Source organism: Cottoperca gobio, chromosome 3 (genome assembly GCF_900634415.1).
Source record: "Cottoperca gobio chromosome 3, fCotGob3.1, whole genome shotgun sequence".
Classification (NCBI taxonomy): domain Eukaryota; kingdom Metazoa; phylum Chordata; class Actinopteri; order Perciformes; family Bovichtidae; genus Cottoperca; species Cottoperca gobio.
This window is the reverse complement of record NC_041357.1, coordinates 26,971,393-26,991,604: the sequence shown is the minus strand read 5'-3', so window position 1 is coordinate 26,991,604 and position 20,212 is coordinate 26,971,393. Positions and strand designations below refer to the sequence as shown.

Below are 20,212 nucleotides of genomic sequence, written 5' to 3'. Positions count from 1 at the left end.
CACCAAGACTTGTAACTTCAGGTTTAATCTAAGGAGTAAGTTTCCCCATGTTATTCAGTATCATCTCTCTTTTTGTTACAGGACCTACTAGTAGGATTTCAGTTTTGTTCTCATTTAATTTTAAGAAATTATTTCTCATCCATTTATATATTGCTGACAGACAGGTGGTGATGGAGTTAACATCTGTAGTATCATTTGGTTCAGCAGAAATGTACAGTTGTGTGTCATCCCACGTAGCTATGGAAGCACACATTGTGTTCTCTAATGGTGTCCCGAGTGGGAGCATGTATAGGGAGAAAAGGAATGGACCGAGGCAGCTCCCTTGTGGAACTCCAAAGTGGACGATATGCTTCTCTGACACATGATCTCCAAGCCTGACAAAATATGGTGCAAATGGATTTTTCAACACAAGCTGGTTATGTCCCCCCCATCCCATACAACATCTCTGGTTCCCACAATATGCTTTCGCCATGGAAGTGGAACAATCTTATATCAATCCTAATATTAATACCAAAATCCATTTTTATATTGATGTATTTCTTTACATCAATGTGCAGAATATATGTCCCTTGAATGATTAGTCACGTTTCACTTTAGGTTTACACATTAGTGGTGTATAAAAACCTGATGAAAATGAAAAAAGTTAAAAGCACGAGCAGCACAGCTCCAGCCAGGAACAAAAACACATCAACGGAGTGGTAGGAATACCAGGGCATTCTGTAAGACTGTGCTTTCAGGTGAGCTGCACCTTTGTGTCTCATGACAAACTCTATCCAGAAGAGGGCGGTATCCAGAGGCTTCATCGGCTGATCTTTGTGCAGCCTGGAGAGTCTCTGCATGTTCATCCTGTAGGAGGGCTCATTCAGGACTTCCTGTATGGCATTCAGAAAATTGTTGTCTTTGTCCACTGTTTGAACGGTAAGAAGCTCAGCAGCTCCTCTCTCTTTCAGACGCAGCAGGTTGTCGTATTGGTCGAAAAACAACGGCAGACCCACAACTGGGACTCCGTGATAAATAGCTTCTTGAACTCCGTTTGTTCCTCCGTGAGCCACAAACAGTTTGATCTTGGGATGTCCTAAAAGGTCATTCTGTGGCATCCAGTCGACTATCAAAGTGTTGTTGCCCAGATTGTCTGGTCTGTCACCTTTATGCCTCCAGATGACTTTCTGGGGTAATTTAGCAAAATCAGCAGCGATCTGGTTTGTCATGTCAGCGGGAAGTTTACTCACAAAAGCCCCCAGAGACATGATGATGACCCCATGCTCTCCAGAACTCTGCACAAACTCCTCCAGGTGTTCAGGAAGAGGTTTTGGTGGTTTACACTGGAAGCCTCCAATATAGACAACATTAGGCATGGTGGGCCGAGGGAACTCAAACACAAAGTCCACTCTCATCAGCCACAGGTCTGCATCAAGCATTAATTGGTTAAAGTCACTATCGGCGCCAAGATATTTTTCACACAACTTCTGGTATACTAGCTTAATTACCCGCTGATTATGTACGTGGGTATTTAGATGCATAAGGACGTTTTTAACTCTCTGGAAAAAGGTCATCTTATCAGTGTTTCCAGATCCTGTTATAGGAATATATGATAAAGGTGAAGGAGCAACAGCAAGATGACCCTCTTCAGTTATTATCCAACGGACATTATAAACCAAAGGAAGGTTCAAATATTTGGCCAAAATGACTCCACTTCCCCAGCAGGGGTCAGTGAGCACCAGGTCAAACTTACTGTCTTTCAAGTTTCTCATTAACTCTTTGTCATCTAGTGCTGCTGATACAAATTCACCCACGGTTCTGTGAGCATCAACAAGAACGCTGAACATATCTACAATCATGTTGAGACAACTCGTCAAGGAAAGAGCTCCTCTTTCATATTCAATGGCCTTAAATAAGATTTCTGTAATGAACTTTTCATCTAAGCTCTTCTCCACTTGAACTGTATAGGCATTGTAATAAGAGGATTCCTCCTTGATGTACCAACTTTTGCTTGAACGCAGAATAGTTACAGTGTGTCCTCTCGAGTGCAAAGCTTGAAGTAAAATGTCCATGTTGATCCAGTGGCTGCCCTCAATTGGTACGACCAAGATGTTGCCTCCTTCACAGGCTCTGGGAATGAGGACGAGCAGCAGTAAAGCACTGCAGCAATAGATCATTCTCATCTGAAATGAAAACAAAGGACAATCAATCGACCATGGTGAAAAAATATCATTACAGTGCAGATGTACTGTGTTCATTTCAAACTTAATAAAACGATCTTAACACTTGTGATGATGTCCATGCTGCAGGAAACATAAGAGTCTCTTAATACTATTATTTCTGACTTTCTGGATTTCTTTGACACTGTACACCGCTGTTATTTTAGTTTTTTGTTTTTATCAGCTCAAGGTAAAAAATCTGTTCTAGTGAACCTCAGTTATTTTGATGTAAAAATCCTTTAAATTGACTGTGCATGGTTAGGCCTGTATGAAGTCCGTCTGTAGTCCAGTAACAATGCATCTGATATGACCTTTACATACACACACACGCTCACACACAAAATCAAACAAGATAACAAACATCGGCAGGATTTTGTGCACCACTGTCCATCCTTCCACTGACTGAGCAGCAAAGTTAGCATCTGCTAACGTTAACAGACAGTACACTTGCATATTTACTCTCAAACATTCTTTACATATAGCATTTGCACCTACTGTGGTCTGTTGTGATCCTCCTCACAGGAAAAAAAAAGTCACGGTGCAAACTTCTGTGTTCAGCACCAGTAGGCAACACCAAACTCAGCAAGTCCAGACTTGTGTCTTCCGGAAGGGTTAGCTGTTCTGAGTGGAAGGGATGCAAGAAAGTTAGTAGGTCAACTGTGTGCGTGCAAACATCCTGATAAGGAAGTTAATGGTTGATAGGATCAGCATCGTAGATATATCTCCAGTAGCTACCTTGTTATTCAGAATCAATGGCATGTCAGCTTATACAGCTTAATGCATTCAAAGTCTATGCTTTAATAGTTGTACAATGTTTTATTCCGTCAGCCATCATCCTTTAGGTCACAAACCCTGACCTCATTAGACCAGCCAAACATAAGATGACAAGATGGCGATCTTGCCTGCTCACTATAATTGTTATGGTGTGGTTTAGGAGAGGACCCAGATGCAGCACAGCAGACGAGGGTTTTAACAAAAAGCGAGCTGCAATAAAACAAAGCCGAAAGTACAAAAAGTAAAAAGTTGTGATGTGCCCTTACGTAGCGAGGCTTCGAAGCGTGTGTCGAGTGGTGGTGGGCGGGTCACTCTAAAATATCGATGTATCGGATCATCTTGCGTGATGAGATCGATACTTAAGTTTCAGTTTCTCTTCCCTACGTTCAGTACACAACTCCCGTTAAATCACCGCTCCCCTCACTCACTCACTTCGCTCATGCTCACTCTACCCCCCTCCCCTGCCTAAGGCTACCTCCTCCCCTGTTAAACTGTGAGTGTTTCTGTCGTGCAGTCACGTCACTCAGCAGCGCACAGCTGGCTGCATGATGACAGAGAAGAAGAGGAGCGCCGTTTGGTGTTATTTTACAGCTGCAGACCAAAATACTGTACGCTGAGATGTTTGCAGAAAACAAAAAAGGTAACCTACTGTGGCAACACCACAAATGTATACAAACATCTAAAAACACAAGACTTTCCACGTTCAAGCCGAGTTTCAGAGCTTTCAGCTGGGTGGTGGTTACACGGCGACCCCCTCTCCTGGGACTCAGTAACGCACACAAAATGACTTGTTGCTGCGGCTGAAGCACTTGAAGCTGCTGAATCACCTGCATCAGGACGATGCACCTTGCCTGTCGCGTCAGATTGTTCATTTAATTTTCTTTTAACTGACCCTGTCTTTAGCCATCCATCCATCTTGTCAGTTGACCGCTCAAATTGACCGCGCAGATCATTTATGACGTAAGAACGATCTAAGATCTACACATAGCTGCGTAACTAGGCTACATCTATGCTACACTCTATACTAGTCATTTTTAAACAGTTTGAGAAACACTTTGAACTTATAATAAATACATTTCAAACATGACATTTTACCAATATACTCGCAATCCACTAGGGGGTCACTATTTGAGAAAGACTGCCTTAGGCTAAAGGAGTTGTAGTTGCTAAGGACTGGCAGAGGCCTTTCAAAAAAAGTATCGGAATCGGTATCGGAATCGGCAATACTGGCCCTGTATCTACTTGGTACCGGATCAATACCAAATTTTGCAGTTTGGGGTGGGCGATCCACCCCGAATCGAGGATTGTGTTGATGACGTATGTGATGACGTTCGGAGCCTCACGAACTTGCCGTACCACGTGACTGATTCATGAACTGGTTCGCATGTTTGGCGTGAGATTCGAAATATAAGGGGGAGCGAACCGCTATTGATCCACCCTCACAATTTGTGGACTTGGGACTTTATTAGCGCATTTGTTTGCAATCTAGTCAAGCTTCTTTTTTTGCGATGGAACCAGCAAGAAATAGGAGATTTCCCCCTGTCCTGTCTGGGAACATTTTGAGCTGATCTCACCTAATGTTATGATCTTGGTTTCTGTTTCCTGTTTTATTTTGAAATGTTCCCTTCCCCTTGTGTCATGTCTGGTATTACTTCCTGCCCTTGTGTTTTCTGCTTTTCTCCCCAGGTGTGTCTCTCGTTCCCTTCATTAGTTTCCTCCTGTGTATTTGCCTTTCTCTCCCAGCTGTGTCTCGTTCCCTCGTTTAGTGTCTGTGTGTATATATCCCTGTCTGTCCTAGTGTTCCTTGTGAGTTTATCATCTAAGTGTCACCCCTGTTGTTGATGGCGCCTCGTGCGCCTCGTGCGCCTCGTGTCTTCCTGGTTTGTGTTTTCAGTTTTATTTGTTGCTTTGTATTTTTACTAGCTTTTTATAAAATAAAGCTCTCTTTTTGTTAGAACCTTGTCCAGTGTACTGCAACGCTCACACACAAAATCAAACAAGATAACAAACATCGGCAGGATTTTGTGCACCACTGTCCATCCTTCCACTGACTGAGCAGCAAAGTTAGCATCTGCTAACGTTAACAGACAGTACACTTGCATATTTACTCTCAAACATTCTTTACATATAGCATTTGCACCTACTGTGGTCTGTTTTGATCCTCCTCACAAGAAAAAAAAAGTCACCGAGTGAACTTCTGTGTTCAGCACCAGTAGGCAACACCAAACTCAGCAAGTCCAGACTTGTGTCTTCCGGAAGGGTTAGCTGTTCTGAGTGGGAGGGATGCAAGAAAGTTAATAGGCCAACTGTGTGCGTGCAAACACCCTGATAAGGAAGTTAATGGTTGATAGGATCAGTACCGTAGACATATCTCCAGTACCTTGTTATTCAGAATCAATGGCATATCAGCTTGTACGGCTTAATGCGTTCAAAGTCTATGCTTTAATATGTGTCCTTGGCCTTTTGGTTACAATGTTTTATTCAGTCAGCCATCATCCTTTAGGTCACAAACTCTGACCTCATTAGACCAGCCAAACACAAGATGACAAGATGGCGATCTTGTCTGCTTACTATAATTGTGTTACTTGGAAAAGAATAAAGGATTAAACAAAAGGCTACGCATGAAATATAATTTAAAAAGTGATAATATTAGTCTGCTCTGGCTGTGTTCAAATGCAGTCTTTGCACCGACTTCTATAATTTGAGGCATAACCTAAACTGTCAGTGACCCTGAGTTGGCAGTTTTACAGTGTCTGAGTGTTAATCCTTCTTGTCTTCAGTTTCCTCTATGTAACCTGTTTTTTTAAACAATCATTGATTTTGATATTTGAACATATTATTGTATGTGTTATGCGTTTACGATATTAATATTAACATGATTAAAGCATGTTTTCTCTATATGTCTATAGTATATTTTGATTGGTTTGATGGTTTGAATGATTGGTTTTCATACTCACAGCTTATAAAACATACAGTAGGTCAAATCGAACATTGTTTCATGGATTCAATATTGAAAAGGGAGCTTGTCACATTGATGAAACAAGAAAAAAAGCTTCTTAAACCATTTCACTCACTGGATTGAACAGTTACTTTAGGAACAAATTATCATAGAATCATCTTTAATTCTTAATTACTGTGGCCTGAAAAATCACTTTTTAGGACTATGTAATTATACTGCATAGAAAATCCTGGCTGACCATTCTCAGCCAACTTCTGTGTTCAGCACCAGTAGGCAACACCAAACTCAGCAAGTCCAGACGTGTGTCTTCCGGAAGGGTTAGCCTTTCTAAGTGGAAGGGATGCAAGAAAGTTAATAGGCCTGTGTGCGTGCAAACATCCTGACAAGGAAGTTAATGGTTAATGGATTAAACATAAGGCTACACATGAAATATAATTTAAAAAGTGATAATATTAGTCTGCTCTGGCTGTGTTCCAATGCAGTCTTTGCACTGACCTATATAATTTGAGAGCACAACCTAAAGTGTCAGTGACCCTGAGTTGGCAGTATTACAGTGTCTGAGGTTTAATCCTTCTTGTCTTCAGTCTCCTATATGTATGCTGTTTTTAGCTTTCTTTTAAAATTATGATTACTGTGTGCATCTGTGCATCTGAATCTTCAATGATCTTCTACTAGACTGTGAGTATTGTTTTACGAAGTTAAAGTTTATTGATTTTAATAGGTTGTCTGCTAAAGTGTACTTTGTTTATAAATTGTCTTGACTGCCTGAGTGATTTTCAATTGTAAGCTATCAGTAAGGACCATCTTGTGGACTGATTACAGTGGGTGTGGATAACACAGCTGTAGCCACCTAGGTAATTAAGTCTTAATTTAAGGAAACAGCATTTGATGGAGCGGCAGCCTCATCGGACAAAGACAAAGGAGTCTTTCGCAGGAGTCTTCATGGGGAGGATAAGTGGGAGGCACAGCCAATGCTACTGGGCTTTCGTATTTTTGTTTGCTCTCTCTTCCCTCTCCTTATTCAAATGTGTATATTTTTCCATTCCCATTCATTTCTCTTCTTGTAGAGATTACAGGACTTGCACATTTTCACAACACCACCGTAATCTCTGCTTTCGTATGTCCTACCCGCTCCTCTCATACCCAACACCTCGCTACAGGAGGCCTGTGGAAGTGCCGGTCAGCCACTCGCAAGACTGAGTTCATCTACGCCTCCCATCAATCCCCCAAATGGAAATTTTCTCTTTATCCATTGCCACCCTTCACCCACTCAACTTTCAAATTTCATGCCGTCACTGTAACAAAGCCAGTTACATTAAACATTGTGGATTCTCTATAGTCCTCCAGGTCCTTTGGGGGACCTGGAGGACTATAGAGAACCTGCCCTCTGGACCCTATCCCCTCTCACCTACTCCAGTCTATTGCTTCTGACCTCCTTCCTTTTCTCACCCATCTCATTAACACTTCCTTAACAACTGGTTGCTTTCCTAGCAATCTTAAGGAGGCAAGAGTGAACCCTCTTTTTAAGAAACCCTCACTCGACCCCTCTGAAATGAACTACAGACCTGTCTCTCTTCTTTCATTTATTTCTACTTGAGCGTGTAGTCTTTAATCAACTTTCATCTTACCTTCACCAGAACAACCTTCTCAATCCACACCAATCTGGTTTCAAGGCGGGCCACTCAACTGAGACTGCCCTCCTCGCTGTCACTGAGGAACGTCACGCTGCTAGAGCAGCCTCCCTCTCCTCTGTTGTCATCCTTCTGGACCTTTCTGCTGCCTTTGATACAGTGAACCACCAGATCCTCCTCTACACCCTCCAAGAACTGGGAGTCTCAGGCTTTGCTCTCTCCCTGCTCGAATCCTACCTAAAGGACGGCACTTACAGGGTAACGTGGAGAGGGGTTCTGTCGGACCCTTGTCAACTCACCCCTGGGGTACCTCAGGGCTCCGTCCTGGGTCCCCTCCTCTTTTCTCTGTACACCAACTCAATTGGCTCTGTCATTCACTCTCATGGCTTCTCCTACCACAGCTACGCAGATGACACTGTCGTGGATATTTATCGCTCACAACATTGTGGTATGAAACAGAGAGGAATATATAGTTATTAATTATTATTTTGTTGTACAACAAACAATAATAATGCGAACACTACCTGCTTCCAAGCACAACCGCATAGTGTCCCAACTGACAAAGAGAAACTCATCCTTAAATAGGAGCTGTAAATGAACGCACACACTTTCTGACACACCCAACCTTTCAATCATCATTATTGACTTGTCCAGACTCTATGGCACCACGGCAAACTATGCCATGTGGAGGTCATCTTCTCATGACCTTTGAGAGGCCCCCTGAACTTCCTTAGGGCATGGACCTCATGTTATGTCTTCAGACATGAACATATGGTATATACATTTGTAAACTTAATGAATAAGACATTGTTCATTAAGTCTATCTTAACAACACTCAACTGATTCTGTATTTTACCAGATCTGAAACCCAGGTAGAGGCACAGATCTCAGCTTGTCTGGCTGATATCTCTCAGTGGATCGCTGCACATCACTTGAAACTCAACCTTGACAAGACCATGCCCTCCCATCCAAGACATTACCGTCAACATCGGCACCTCTGTTGTTTCCCCGACTCGGACTGCAAGGAATCTGGGTGTGACACTGGAAGACCAACTGTCCTTCAGTGCCAACGTCACTGCAACAACCCGCTCCTGCAGACACACACTGTACAACATCAGGTGGATACATCCCCTAATGAAGGCGACGCAGGTTCTTATCCAGGCTCTTGTCATCTCACGCCTTGACTACTGCAACTCCCTCCTTGCTGGAATGCCTACATGTGCCATCCGACCTCTACAGCTCATCCAGAATGCAGCAGCCCGACTGGTCTTCAACCTACTCAAGTTCTCCCACACTTCACCTTTTATCCTGGCTCCAAAATGATGCACTGCACCTCGACCAATGAGAAAAATATAAAATTCTATTTTTTGTATTTTGCACTTACATTGGTTTAGCTTATTTGTAGCTAATGGTTGAATTTGTATTCTATTGTTTCTGTATGTTGCACTTTTGGTTGGCTTATTTGAAGCTATTGCTCTACACTAAAAGGATTGTACCTATTTGAAGCTAATGTAATTGCAAGATTCTTGCTGTTCGGAGTTGTATCCTCATGATTGTTTGCACATATTGTAAGTCGCTGTGGCAGTAGGGTGTGGTTAGCTGCTGCGGGAGAGATGGGAGTGTCCCAGCTGGAGGCCAGACAGCTGAACGGAACCAGGTAATCAGTCACATAATAAAAGCATGATGATGGCCTGGTTCTGTTCCTCTTACAGTAGGCTGGGTCCCAGACGAGGACGCCAAGAAGCCGAGCAGCCGAGCAGCAGAGAACCAGCGAAGGAGCGAAGGAGAGATGCAGAGAAGCGGAGCAGGAGAAGCCCCTGTCTGTTGCAATCTTTTGTTGACATTAAAGTCTGTTTTGTTGCCCGATCCCTCCTCTCCTTCTGTCATTTACCTGACTGTGGACAAGAGTCTCCAAAGTCGCTTTGGACAAAAGCATCAGCTAAATGAACTGTGATGTAATATAATGTAATTACTGACACACAATATCAAAACATTATAGTTGTTTATTTTCATTACAATCAATTCGATATCTGCAGACTTTTTTTAAATCTGCATTTTTTACTGTGCAATGTATGTCTTATTTGTGTACGATATTAATATTAATATGTTTGAATTATATTGTCTCTATATGTTTATAGTATATTTTGATTGGTTCGGTGGTTTGAATGGTTTTCACACACACACTCACAGTTTATAAAACATACAGTAGGTCAAATTGAACTTTGTTTCATGCATTCAATATTAAAAGGGAGCTTGTCACATTGATGAAACAAGATTGGTTTTACAAACAGCTTCTTAAACTTTTTCACCCAATGGATCGAACAGTTACTTCAGGAACAAATTATCATAGAATTATCTTTAATTTTTAATAACTGTGGTCCGAAAAATCCTTTTTAAGACTATGTAATTACACTGCAAAGAAAATTAAATTGTAGCCTGGCTGGCTATTCTCAGCCATTAGTCTAACACATGCATCAAGTCTTTAAACAATGTGTTTATGCTCAGAGCGATTACAAAAGATATTGACCAAACAGAGTTGATAAGATGATAAAGAGATACGTTTTTCTTAAGACTGAAAATATATTGTATATTTTGACTCAGTGTGTGGACTATCATAGCTCCACACAATAATGATAAAGTAAACAGTTTTTAATTAATCAAACATAAATGCAAACATCAGATATTTAATAGTATCGTGTTTTACAAGCCAATAATAAAAAGTGAAAAACAAGATCATCATCAAAACAAAAATATTCATGCTATATATATGTATATGGTGCTAAATGATCTTTCAACACAAGCTGGTTATGTCACCCCCAACCCATACAGCATCTCTGGGTCCCACAATATGCTGTCGCCATGGAAGCAGACACACTCACACATGCAGAAGGACGTGTATCATCACATCACAAGCAGCATTTCCGTGGTAGAGCTGCACTTGTGATTCCCTCATGCTGCTGTGGAGAGGCAGAGAGGTGGCTGCACGGAGGGGGCGACTATCCCTGTTTATGATTAGTGACCACAGAATGCTAGGAGAAGGGGAGGTGGGGGGGGGGGGGGGGGGGGGTCGGAATGGGGCGGGCTCTCTGTAGGAAGAGGAGGAGGAGGAGGAGATGATGCGTGCCTGTGCACAATCGGAGGCAGTAGGGAGTGAAGCAGCATCTGTATGAGGCGAGAGAAAGAACCTGCATGGAATGGAGGAGCGCTAGAGCAGCACTGTCGCTGTCGTCAAGACTCCCACCACCGCTGCCACTCTGGATTGGGTGTTAATGGAAGACACTCAGAGCGGGTATGTATACAGCATTTGAATGCTTACTGTGTGAAATGTATTAATTACTTTTGAGAGGGTCAGGTGATGGATAGATTGCATTCTTGGCTTGTGAAGGATGCTACAGAAAGGTGTGATGAATGCAGTTTGTTATTTAGTATGGATGACATCAGGTTTTTAAGCTTTACACAGCCGATTCACTGAAATCAGTAACTGTGATTGAACGTGTCTTTACCAGAGAGGAGCAGGGTTGGCTGCCTTGGGATTTGAACCCTTAGCCCAAGGCATAAAAAAAACGATATTCTTAAAAACTCAGATGTTTGCCTGTTGTACACAAAAGCTGCAGTTATTTCATAACCACTGTTTTTAATATTTTGTTTCCAGCTCTGTGATGCCCGAGGGACCAGCTGTGTGGATCCAGTGCCACTTCTGATATGATGCTTAGAGCAGGAGGGGCAGCCACCTCTCTTGCACTGCTGCTGCTGCTGCCGTTGCTGTGCTGCTGCCACCTGTGCCACTCGCTGCGTAAGTTTCTCCAAGGACTGGGAAAGCCTCATCAAATTACCCAGGTGGAATGTAATAGCCTCAGTGTGACAGATGGCGTAGTCGAAGATAAGTTGGACTCTAGTGGATATGTAGAATCAGAAGAAGATGTAGAAATTGGCAGATGGTCAGTGAAGAGTGAAGAGAGCTTGCCAAGTCAAACACTTACTTTCTCCTATCAAGTTTTACAGTTGTTGAGGTAGTTTTCTTTTTTTTGGGGGGGGGGGGGGGGGGGGGGGGAATTAACGATTTCAGCCTCATAGAAGCCGTAATTATTGAGCTCTCCTCATAGATTTTGGACCTCGTCCTCTGGCTGACTTTGTGAGGATTTACCATTTACATGAGTTTTCCTTGCTACGTGATGCAGAATCAATAACACAGAAAACCAGGAAAACATCGGAACATCGGATGGATGGGAAAGATTCTGATGGTCACGACTTGGGAGTGTTCATGTCACTGGACAACTCAGGGAAAAATAGTGTGCATTAACAACATAAGACCATATGCACTTAATGTGGGTTTACGTCCATGTTGGCTTCGTTTTGGGGCACTTCCGTATGAAGCACTAGGGGTGCCCCCTCTTCTGCATTAGTTGACTTGGTCATTTTGTTCCCAGTCGACTTTCTTTAGTAATTTAGTCGTTTTTTTATTGCCTTTTTCATGCTGAATTACTTATTTACAAGTAACTTATGAGCACATCTCTGGTAAAGACTGGTGATGCTTTTACGTGATAGTTTGTGGAGAAACTCAGTCCCAAATATTGGTGGAGAAACTTAATGTCATGTTATGTTATGAGTATTTGTGGAGTGAAGATTTTCCTTAGTTGAGGACAGTCCTATGAAACGCAATGCTGTGAGGCTTGCAGGTAGTCATCAGAACAGGTTCAACAACAGGAACGAACAACAGAATAACATTTGTTCGGCTAAAGTACGAGGCCACTGATAGCTGTCCTTTATTCTGTGATGACCGGGTCAGGTGAACTCTGTAGTGACAGCGTGTGGGCAGGTGAGGATTGATGCTAGAGGTAAGTACAGTATGCACAACCCAGAGATTAACCGTATGTTCTAGCAAGAGAGGAGGGAAGAGAGGAACCACTGTTGCCATGACAGCGTGTATATATGTGTGCGTGTGTATGTCTCCGTTGTACAGTATATGTGTATGCATGTACAAAGTATGTTTATGCATACGGTCATATGTGTATGCACCTGATGGGTTGCTTTACAATCTTTTGGTCTCTCTTTCTGTTATTGATATTTTGCATATTTGGCTGATTGTCGCAACATGTCTCACTCTAATGCTCACCACCTGTATGGTAGCACACTACACATACATTATGTATTAGATGTTTAATTTATTTAGATTTATGTTTTGCCATGCTGTCCATTGCACCTTGAAGAGAGTATTGACTCAGGTCTTAAAAATGTGTTAATATTAAATATAAATTTTACTCAGCATGGGTGCAAATAAGAAATTCCTTAACCTTATAGCACAGACATTATCTTTTTGTATTTTCTAACTCTATACATTCTATTTATCATACACTAAAACAGAGTCATTTGAATCAAGCTGCATTGATTCTGCATCTTGCTTTTCAGTCGAGCAAGTGATAGTGGGGTGAGAGGCTGAAGAGATGATGAATTTGCTTATCACACAGTCATTGATTGAGGGTGTTGCAGTCTTGTCTTTATCGATCCGCACACACCGATGAGGGTGACAACATACATTTGTGGTCAGTCTTGAGGTAGATTTCCAGCCATGAACTCCATCCATAAATTGAGTTTATAACCGCGTTGGTGAAAGATTTAAAGAGCGGGATGAAAGATATGGAGTGTATTTCAAAATGTAATCAATATGTGTCTACACTGTAGAGGAGCTCTGCTTCAGGAAAACAATGCACCAGTTTGACTGTGATTAAAACAGTGTCACTGCTTTATATAATTACACTGATCTTGTAACTGAACATGATGCCATGATGTCTTGCTTTTATGCATGTATGGATAGAAGGTCAACGATTTTATAGAAAGACATTGATCAAGCGCTGAATGTGAGTTGGCACCAGATATTCTTTTTATTTTATTTATCACTGATGCATATGAGTCACAGTGCAAACCAGTCTTTTACTGTAGAAGTGAAGGACATGCAGTAAATAGGAAGTGGACCAAATCTCTGCAATGCTTTCTCCAATCATATTTAAATGTGCTTAGTTGATATAACATTCCTCAATAAGCCTGTGTGCAATTCATTGTTACCAAAGTGTTTGTTTTGAATAAGTGATAACATAAAGACGAGACTGGAAATTATTTGAGACACTACTGCATGTTAGCTGGACAGAGTACATAGGTCTGAAAACGGGCCGATGTGCCTTAAACTTGCATTCTTTCTAATATCCAGCAAGGAGTGATTCCACTGGTTGCAAAAATATTTTTTTACCTTTACCTTTGTACACATTTCCCTGACACGTTTATGGTCTCAATTGCTAGTCTTCCCTAATACAGCATGGTCTTCATTTTGTAACTGATGGTACCATTTAGAGCACCATCAGTTACAAAACGTCTCTGACTGTAGGTGTGGGGGTGTAGGGGGTCCCTGGTCCACGCTACACCAGTTTGGGGGTCCTTGGCCTGACCCCTGATTTAGAGTAAAATAGACAATGAAGCGTTGTATGCTTGAGGGCATGGCTACCTTGTGATTGACATGTCGCTACCTCGGTATTGTCCAGTCTTGGTGTTGTTCGTTGAACTTTAACCCTTTCACTGTGTTTTCATTTCATGAAAGTAAACTGTAACATTTCATGCTATGATGTTGGCTCTAGTTTACAGGCAAGCAGCCAAATGATATAAACACTGAATACTCATGACTGCTATTTTTAATATTATCCTTCTTTTTGATAATAGTTCCTTTACAGGCTGTTAACTGAATAAAGGCTACCTTCATTCTCTGTTGACAGGGGTCAAATACATTGTATATCATAAGGATTCTTGAGCTCAACGTATATTCAGTATGTCCTTTCTTCAAAGCTTTAGTTTCTCGGCCTCTTGAAACCAAAGCTTTAACACAGAGGTCATATCCAGAAACTATAGATGACATAAACACTGTAATAAGGTCAGAGAGCTGAATGCAGGGCTGTTTGAAAGCATTGCTAAAAACCGAACTGTAAATGGATTAATTACAAAGCATGGGACTGCTGAATAAATCAAAGGTGCCGTTGTATTTGCTGAATTATCTGCAAATTAGTATAAACTTGTTATTTTTCCATTTAACCGTCACATTTTTTCACACCTTTTAGGGGTTCCAAAACTCTCCTCTTTTGCGAAAGCAGAAGACAAACTGTTCAAATACCTCTTTGTAAACTACCAGAAATGGGTCCGTCCAGTGGAATACCTAAACCAGACGATCCGTGTGAAGTTCGGACTGGCCATCTCCCAGCTAGTTGATGTGGTGAGGAAGAAAAGCACTGATCATTGAGTCTTGAGTCTCTGAGGTGTTAACTACGCCCCATGAATGTACAACAGTCGGGTTGAAAGTCAGAATGGGATCTAAACTCAAAATTACTTTTGTTGTTTCACTGTTCTAGGACGAGAAAAATCAGCGAATGACAACCAATGTGTGGATGAAACAGGCAAGTAGAGCAACACATCTAACCTAAACATTACATTTAACTATCATCAGTAAACATGCAGGTAAAGTTCTTAAGGTTGTTAGTGTTCATTTTATGGTTGAGGAAATATAAACTAAAAAAACAACAACCTCTGGCATTATGGCATTTAGAGGCAACCAGTCATCCCTTTTTTAATCTGGTCTGGTGGCATTTCACTGACAGTCCTCATCTATATGAGTCCTTTGGGCCCTGTGCCCACGCACCTGCCTCCCCAAGCCGCCTCTTCCCCTCTCCTGTTCCTGTCAGCCTTATTCATGGCCTCGGGTGTCCTGTCTGTCATGCATCTTTTAAGTTATCTCCACAGACCAGACTCTGCCATTTGGGTCAGTTGCTCCCTTTCACAGTGATGGATTGCCTCATGCCAAAAGAGTGATGGAAGGGCATTGCCCCCAGTGGTGGATGTCTATCTATCATACATGTCATTTGCAAAGTATGTCAGATTTAGTAATTGTATTTATGTCCTTCCTTTGGCGGTCACCATTTCAATTTAGAAAATGAATACTAAGCTTTGTTTATACACAGGTTTACCCTCCAGCTTAGTCTTTCACAAGGCTTACCATGTATAGCATATCGAAGCTGAATCAAACAGATTTGCTAGTTAGTAATTTAATAACAGTACATTGTGCTATATTTAATTGTCCATGTAGCCTACCCTTTCCTGTGGCCTGGAGCTGGACCAAACTGTGTATGCTAGCAAAATATAACATTACACAATATGTATTAACTCTAAGGAAAGGTTTTACATTTTGAAAAACTATGTCTTTTGATTTTCTTACCAAGAGTTAGATGAGAAGAACAATACCACTCTCACGTCTGCGCAGTAAAGATGAAGCTACAGCTAGCAGCTAGTTATTTTAGCTGAGCACAAAGACTGGAAACAGCTTTCCAAAGGTAACACAATCCATCTACCAGCACCTGTACATCTAGCTAATTAAGACATTAGCTTAAGAGCTGCTGGTGGGCAGATCTTGTTACCAAAGAGCCAGGCTAGCTTTCCCTCCCTGTTTTCAGTCTTGGTGCTAAGCTAAGTTAGCTGCTTCTGGCTGTAGCTTCTTGTTTTACAGACAGATGAGTGTTATCACTATTCTGATCTCGCTCTTGGCAAGACATTGAATTAGCGTATTTCCCAAAATGTCAAACCATGTTTTTGATAAGTTTTTGCTACAACTTGTTTTCCTTAATTTAGGAGTGGCTTGACAGAAAGCTCAGATGGAACCCGGATGACTATCAGGGCATCACAACTATCCGAGTCCCTTCTGACAGGATCTGGCTCCCTGACGTTGTATTGTATGATAAGTATGTGCCATTATATATGGAAGGAAATGACATCCATGTGATGCATTTTATATTTTCCAAAATGGATGTTATTTCTTGACCATACTGAGAAATTCTTTATCTTTTATCTACATGAAGTATAAATTATCTATAAATTCGTCACAATCTCTGTAAAATATAAATCAACTTTTGAACCTCTTACGTTTGAAAGTGATGATCTTAAACGCTTTACAGCAGCTCCAAGCAGCTGGTTAGCTAGCATCATCGGTTAGCATCACTAACATCCCCTCACGTAATCAATCATTTTAATGAAAATGTAATGTTTTAAAGTTTTTTAACAGTTGTTGGCTGCATTTGAAGATGTCTTCAAAATGGCAGCCTTGTCGCGGCCGCTGTGACGCTATCGGTCTAGAAATGCAGCCTCCGAAGGCTGCGGCTGCAGGATTAGGACAAAGCTATTGACAGCTCTGTATCATAAAAAGTCTTTGAAGAATTTCAAAGGATACAGAAAAAAAGATTTCAAACTGAAATATTCTAAATGTGTCAGAAAATCTGAACAATGACTATAAAATAAGGTAATCTAGCTATCAGTTAATATTTTACATGAATAAATCTTTCAACAGTTCAGATGGGCGTTTTGAAGGTACTGTCACCAAGGCAGTGGTTAAGTATGATGGGACCATATCATGGACACCACCAGCCAATTACAAGTCAGCCTGCATCATTGATGTCACCTTCTTCCCTTTTGACCTCCAGAACTGTTCAATGAAGTTTGGCTCCTGGACATATGATGGCTCCCAGGTGAGTCTCTACTCCACAGTACATCAGTGTTAGTTGGGTCCAGTGATTGACATGAGATTTCACTCCATATTTAACAGGTGGACATCACTCTGGAGGACTTCCATGTGGACAAGCAGGACTATTTTGACAACGGTGAATGGGAGATAGTGAAGGCTACAGGCAGCCGTGGTCTGAGGACAGACAGCAGCTCTTCCTATCCCACCATCACCTACTTCTTCATCATCCGCAGGCTGCCTCTTTTCTACACCCTCTTCCTCATCATCCCCTGCATTGGCCTGTCTTTCCTCACCATCCTTGTCTTCTATTTGCCATCCAACGGTGGCGAGAAGATCTCTCTCTGCACCTCAGTTCTGGTGTCGCTCACCGTTTTCCTCCTGGTCATCGAAGAGATCATTCCTTCCTCTTCGAAGGCTATCCCTCTCATCGGGGAGTACCTGGTCTTTACTATGATCTTCGTCACGCTCTCCATCGTCATCACCGTTTTTGCTATCAACATCCACCATCGCTCCTCTTCTACACATCATGGCATGGCACCCTGGGTGAGGAGGATCTTCCTGCATCGACTGCCTAAGCTGCTGTGCATGCGCAGCCATGTGGACCGTTACGCTCCTGCTGAACTAGCCAGAGCAGGAGGACTGGGTATGATGAAGAACTCAAAATCTGAACTTACACCTCTGCTCTACACCAGACATAACCTACAAGCAGCTTTAGATTCTATTCGCTACATAACCATGCATGTGGTTAAAGAAAATGAGGTCAGAGAGGTGAGTGTGTCAGATGTTGTGTATTTGCACATTCATAGGCAATAATAGAAATGTTTATTAGTGATAAGTGATGCACTTCTCTTTTGCTCCAGGTGGTTCAAGACTGGAAATTTGTAGCCCAGGTCCTGGATCGAGTGTTTCTTTGGGCCTTCCTCCTGGTGTCGATCCTGGGCTCTGCTCTCCTCTTCATCCCGGTTATTTACAAATGGGCCAGCATCATCGTCCCTAACCATATTGGAAGTACCCTCTAAGAGCCGCAGTTCAACTAACCACTAATGGAGGCAAAGCACATTAACAGCTTGTTGTGGGTCATATTTGAGATTTGAAAGACTGACATTCTGTGATTACAACTTAGATACGGTCCTGCTCGTCCTCTCCACATTCAGTCTGTACGCTACAGCTGTGCCAGAGTTTCAGCTGCAGATTTGAGGCCTTGTTTGCTTAGTGTATCTCTCAGAGACATGTTTTTGTTTGTTTTTGAGAGATTTTGAACGATGTATTAAGATAAATTAACAGACTCAATTGATGTATCACGTATGATAAGAAGAATCATAGATAATTTGGGATAAATGTCCAACTACTGGCTCTTGTGTTTATGAAGGTTGCAGGCTCATTTAATTCATTTCAAAACAAATTAATTAATCTCTGTAAGGGAGATTTTATGACAGCGTGCCACCCAGATCAACAGATAGAGAATTCTCATTTCACATACTACTCTATGTGTGCGTATCTGCTATATGTAGGGTTTGGAAAAATGACCACTTTATCTGTGGGGCAGAATTAAAATAAATGTGATGGTTCAACTGTAATTCTACTTTCACAAATGTGATAAAGAGCAAGGACAAGGAAAGTGATCATAGAACCACACATTCCTTCTAATAAAAGACTTGTATGTCTCAGTGATCTTTCCTCCTGTGTACATTCAGAGGGCCACAGTTACATGAGCACGATCTTTAGATAATACATTAGAGTGCCACACAGGTCAGACACTCCCTTTTAGGGAGACACAGGGTTTAATAGCTTCTCTATTCATTCTGCTTGACTGTGCGTGGGAAAGAGAGCCGGACGTTCTTGCCCAGACTTGAATTTCCCTGACAACCTTTCTGCCTGAGGACAAATCCTGTATTCTTTACGGGGACTGTAATACGAGTCTTAATAACAGATCCGTGTGGAGGCACTGTGGGTCAAGGATGTTTTTACCTAAAGAAATCTTTCTTGTTACTTGATGTTGCATGCAGATACCTCAGAGGATATAATATAGAGACATGTGATAAAGAGCCTTAGGTTTATTACGCCACTATCAACATCTCCAAGCACCAGAAAAGACTCTCTGTGCTCCAGCAGCTGAGCAGCTCAGCCTTTAGATGAGGCTGCACTGCCTCCTCATGGCCGTATCTTCACAGGACAGCTGAAAAAACAACAACGGCACCACCAGCATGAACATATTGGTGATTGTAGTGATGCAATTTGTGACATTCCAGTTACTGCTACACTAAATATAGAAACTGTAAACAAAAAACAAGCACATATAACGTCTGTGGGGCATTTAGTTTTGTATTTGTATTTTAAAAAAACAGATGGACGAGACGAATAAAGGGTGAAGAGATCTAGAAGAGTCCAAAAGAAAATGAGGGCTCCTAAACTGAGTTGGTCAGTTTAACATAAGGCCCAATATTCTTTCAATTTCATCCGACACTGCACATTGCATTCACCTGTCTAATAGGTAAAAAGGTTTTGCATGGAACTGGTGAAAAAATATATGTAGTGCTGAAATCAATCCCAAAACATGCAATGCATCTGAGGCACAGTTGCACATTATGGCACCACAAGTAGGTTGAATGGATTCTTTTCTTGGCATTAGTAAATAAATGTATCCAAAAGTCAGATTGGTCCGGGATCCTGAGAGTAAAGAAAGTTAAACCAACGTATATTAAGTATGGCATTTAACAATATATGAACTACTAAGACAGCCCCGCACTGCTATTAGGCATTGCTTTTGGTTTGTCAGTATCATTGCCTGCGGAGAGATGTTGATCTGAGGTACACACAATTATTTGGATCCCTTCGGCTGTTTCCTGAAGGATCAAATACTTTGCATGTTATTAGTGATTTTGTGCGAGCATCCTTTTGAAGATCCTCCTCTAAGCAGAGCATGATATTGACTATAAATGAAACACTGAAAGCTATGTGCTACTTAGAATAAATAAAAAAATCAGAACAGAATTCACACAAGGAGGTACAAATAAGTAGCTGTAACACATTTCTGCCCACAGCTTCAACAAAGAGGTCACATTGTTGTCCATCCCTGAAGAAAAGCCCAAAGAAAAGCTTATCCATAATC

At 41.6% G+C, this 20,212-nt stretch overlaps 2 protein-coding genes across 3 annotated transcripts; one reads left to right on the top strand and one right to left on the bottom strand.

The window, feature by feature from the left end:
- Positions 1 to 599: 599 nt before the first annotated feature.
- Positions 600 to 1,838, bottom strand: LOC115004151 (UDP-glucuronosyltransferase 2C1-like). The gene is made up of 2 exons (XM_029426074.1): positions 1,281 to 1,838; positions 600 to 1,166 (listed from the first exon to the last, which is right to left on the bottom strand). The coding sequence occupies exons 1-2, from the start codon at positions 1,836 to 1,838 to the stop codon at positions 600 to 602; spliced, it is 1,125 nt and encodes a 374-aa protein (XP_029281934.1).
- An 8,853-nt stretch (positions 1,839 to 10,691) lies between these two features.
- On the top strand, positions 10,692 to 19,669 carry chrna5 (cholinergic receptor, nicotinic, alpha 5). Of its 2 annotated transcripts, XM_029428468.1 has the most exons (8): positions 10,692 to 10,851; positions 11,215 to 11,355; positions 14,660 to 14,811; positions 14,948 to 14,992; positions 16,218 to 16,327; positions 16,930 to 17,107; positions 17,185 to 17,871; positions 17,964 to 19,669. In XM_029428468.1, exons 2-8 carry the CDS (start codon positions 11,265 to 11,267, stop codon positions 18,120 to 18,122), a joined length of 1,422 nt encoding a protein of 473 aa, XP_029284328.1. In that variant the 5' UTR covers positions 10,692 to 10,851; positions 11,215 to 11,264; the 3' UTR covers positions 18,123 to 19,669. The 2 variants fall into 2 exon arrangements, with proteins under 2 accessions (XP_029284328.1, XP_029284329.1); XM_029428469.1 differs by lacking the exons at positions 10,692 to 10,851; positions 14,660 to 14,811 and having other exon boundaries at positions 11,258 to 11,355.
- The last annotated feature ends 543 nt before the right edge of the window (positions 19,670 to 20,212 follow it).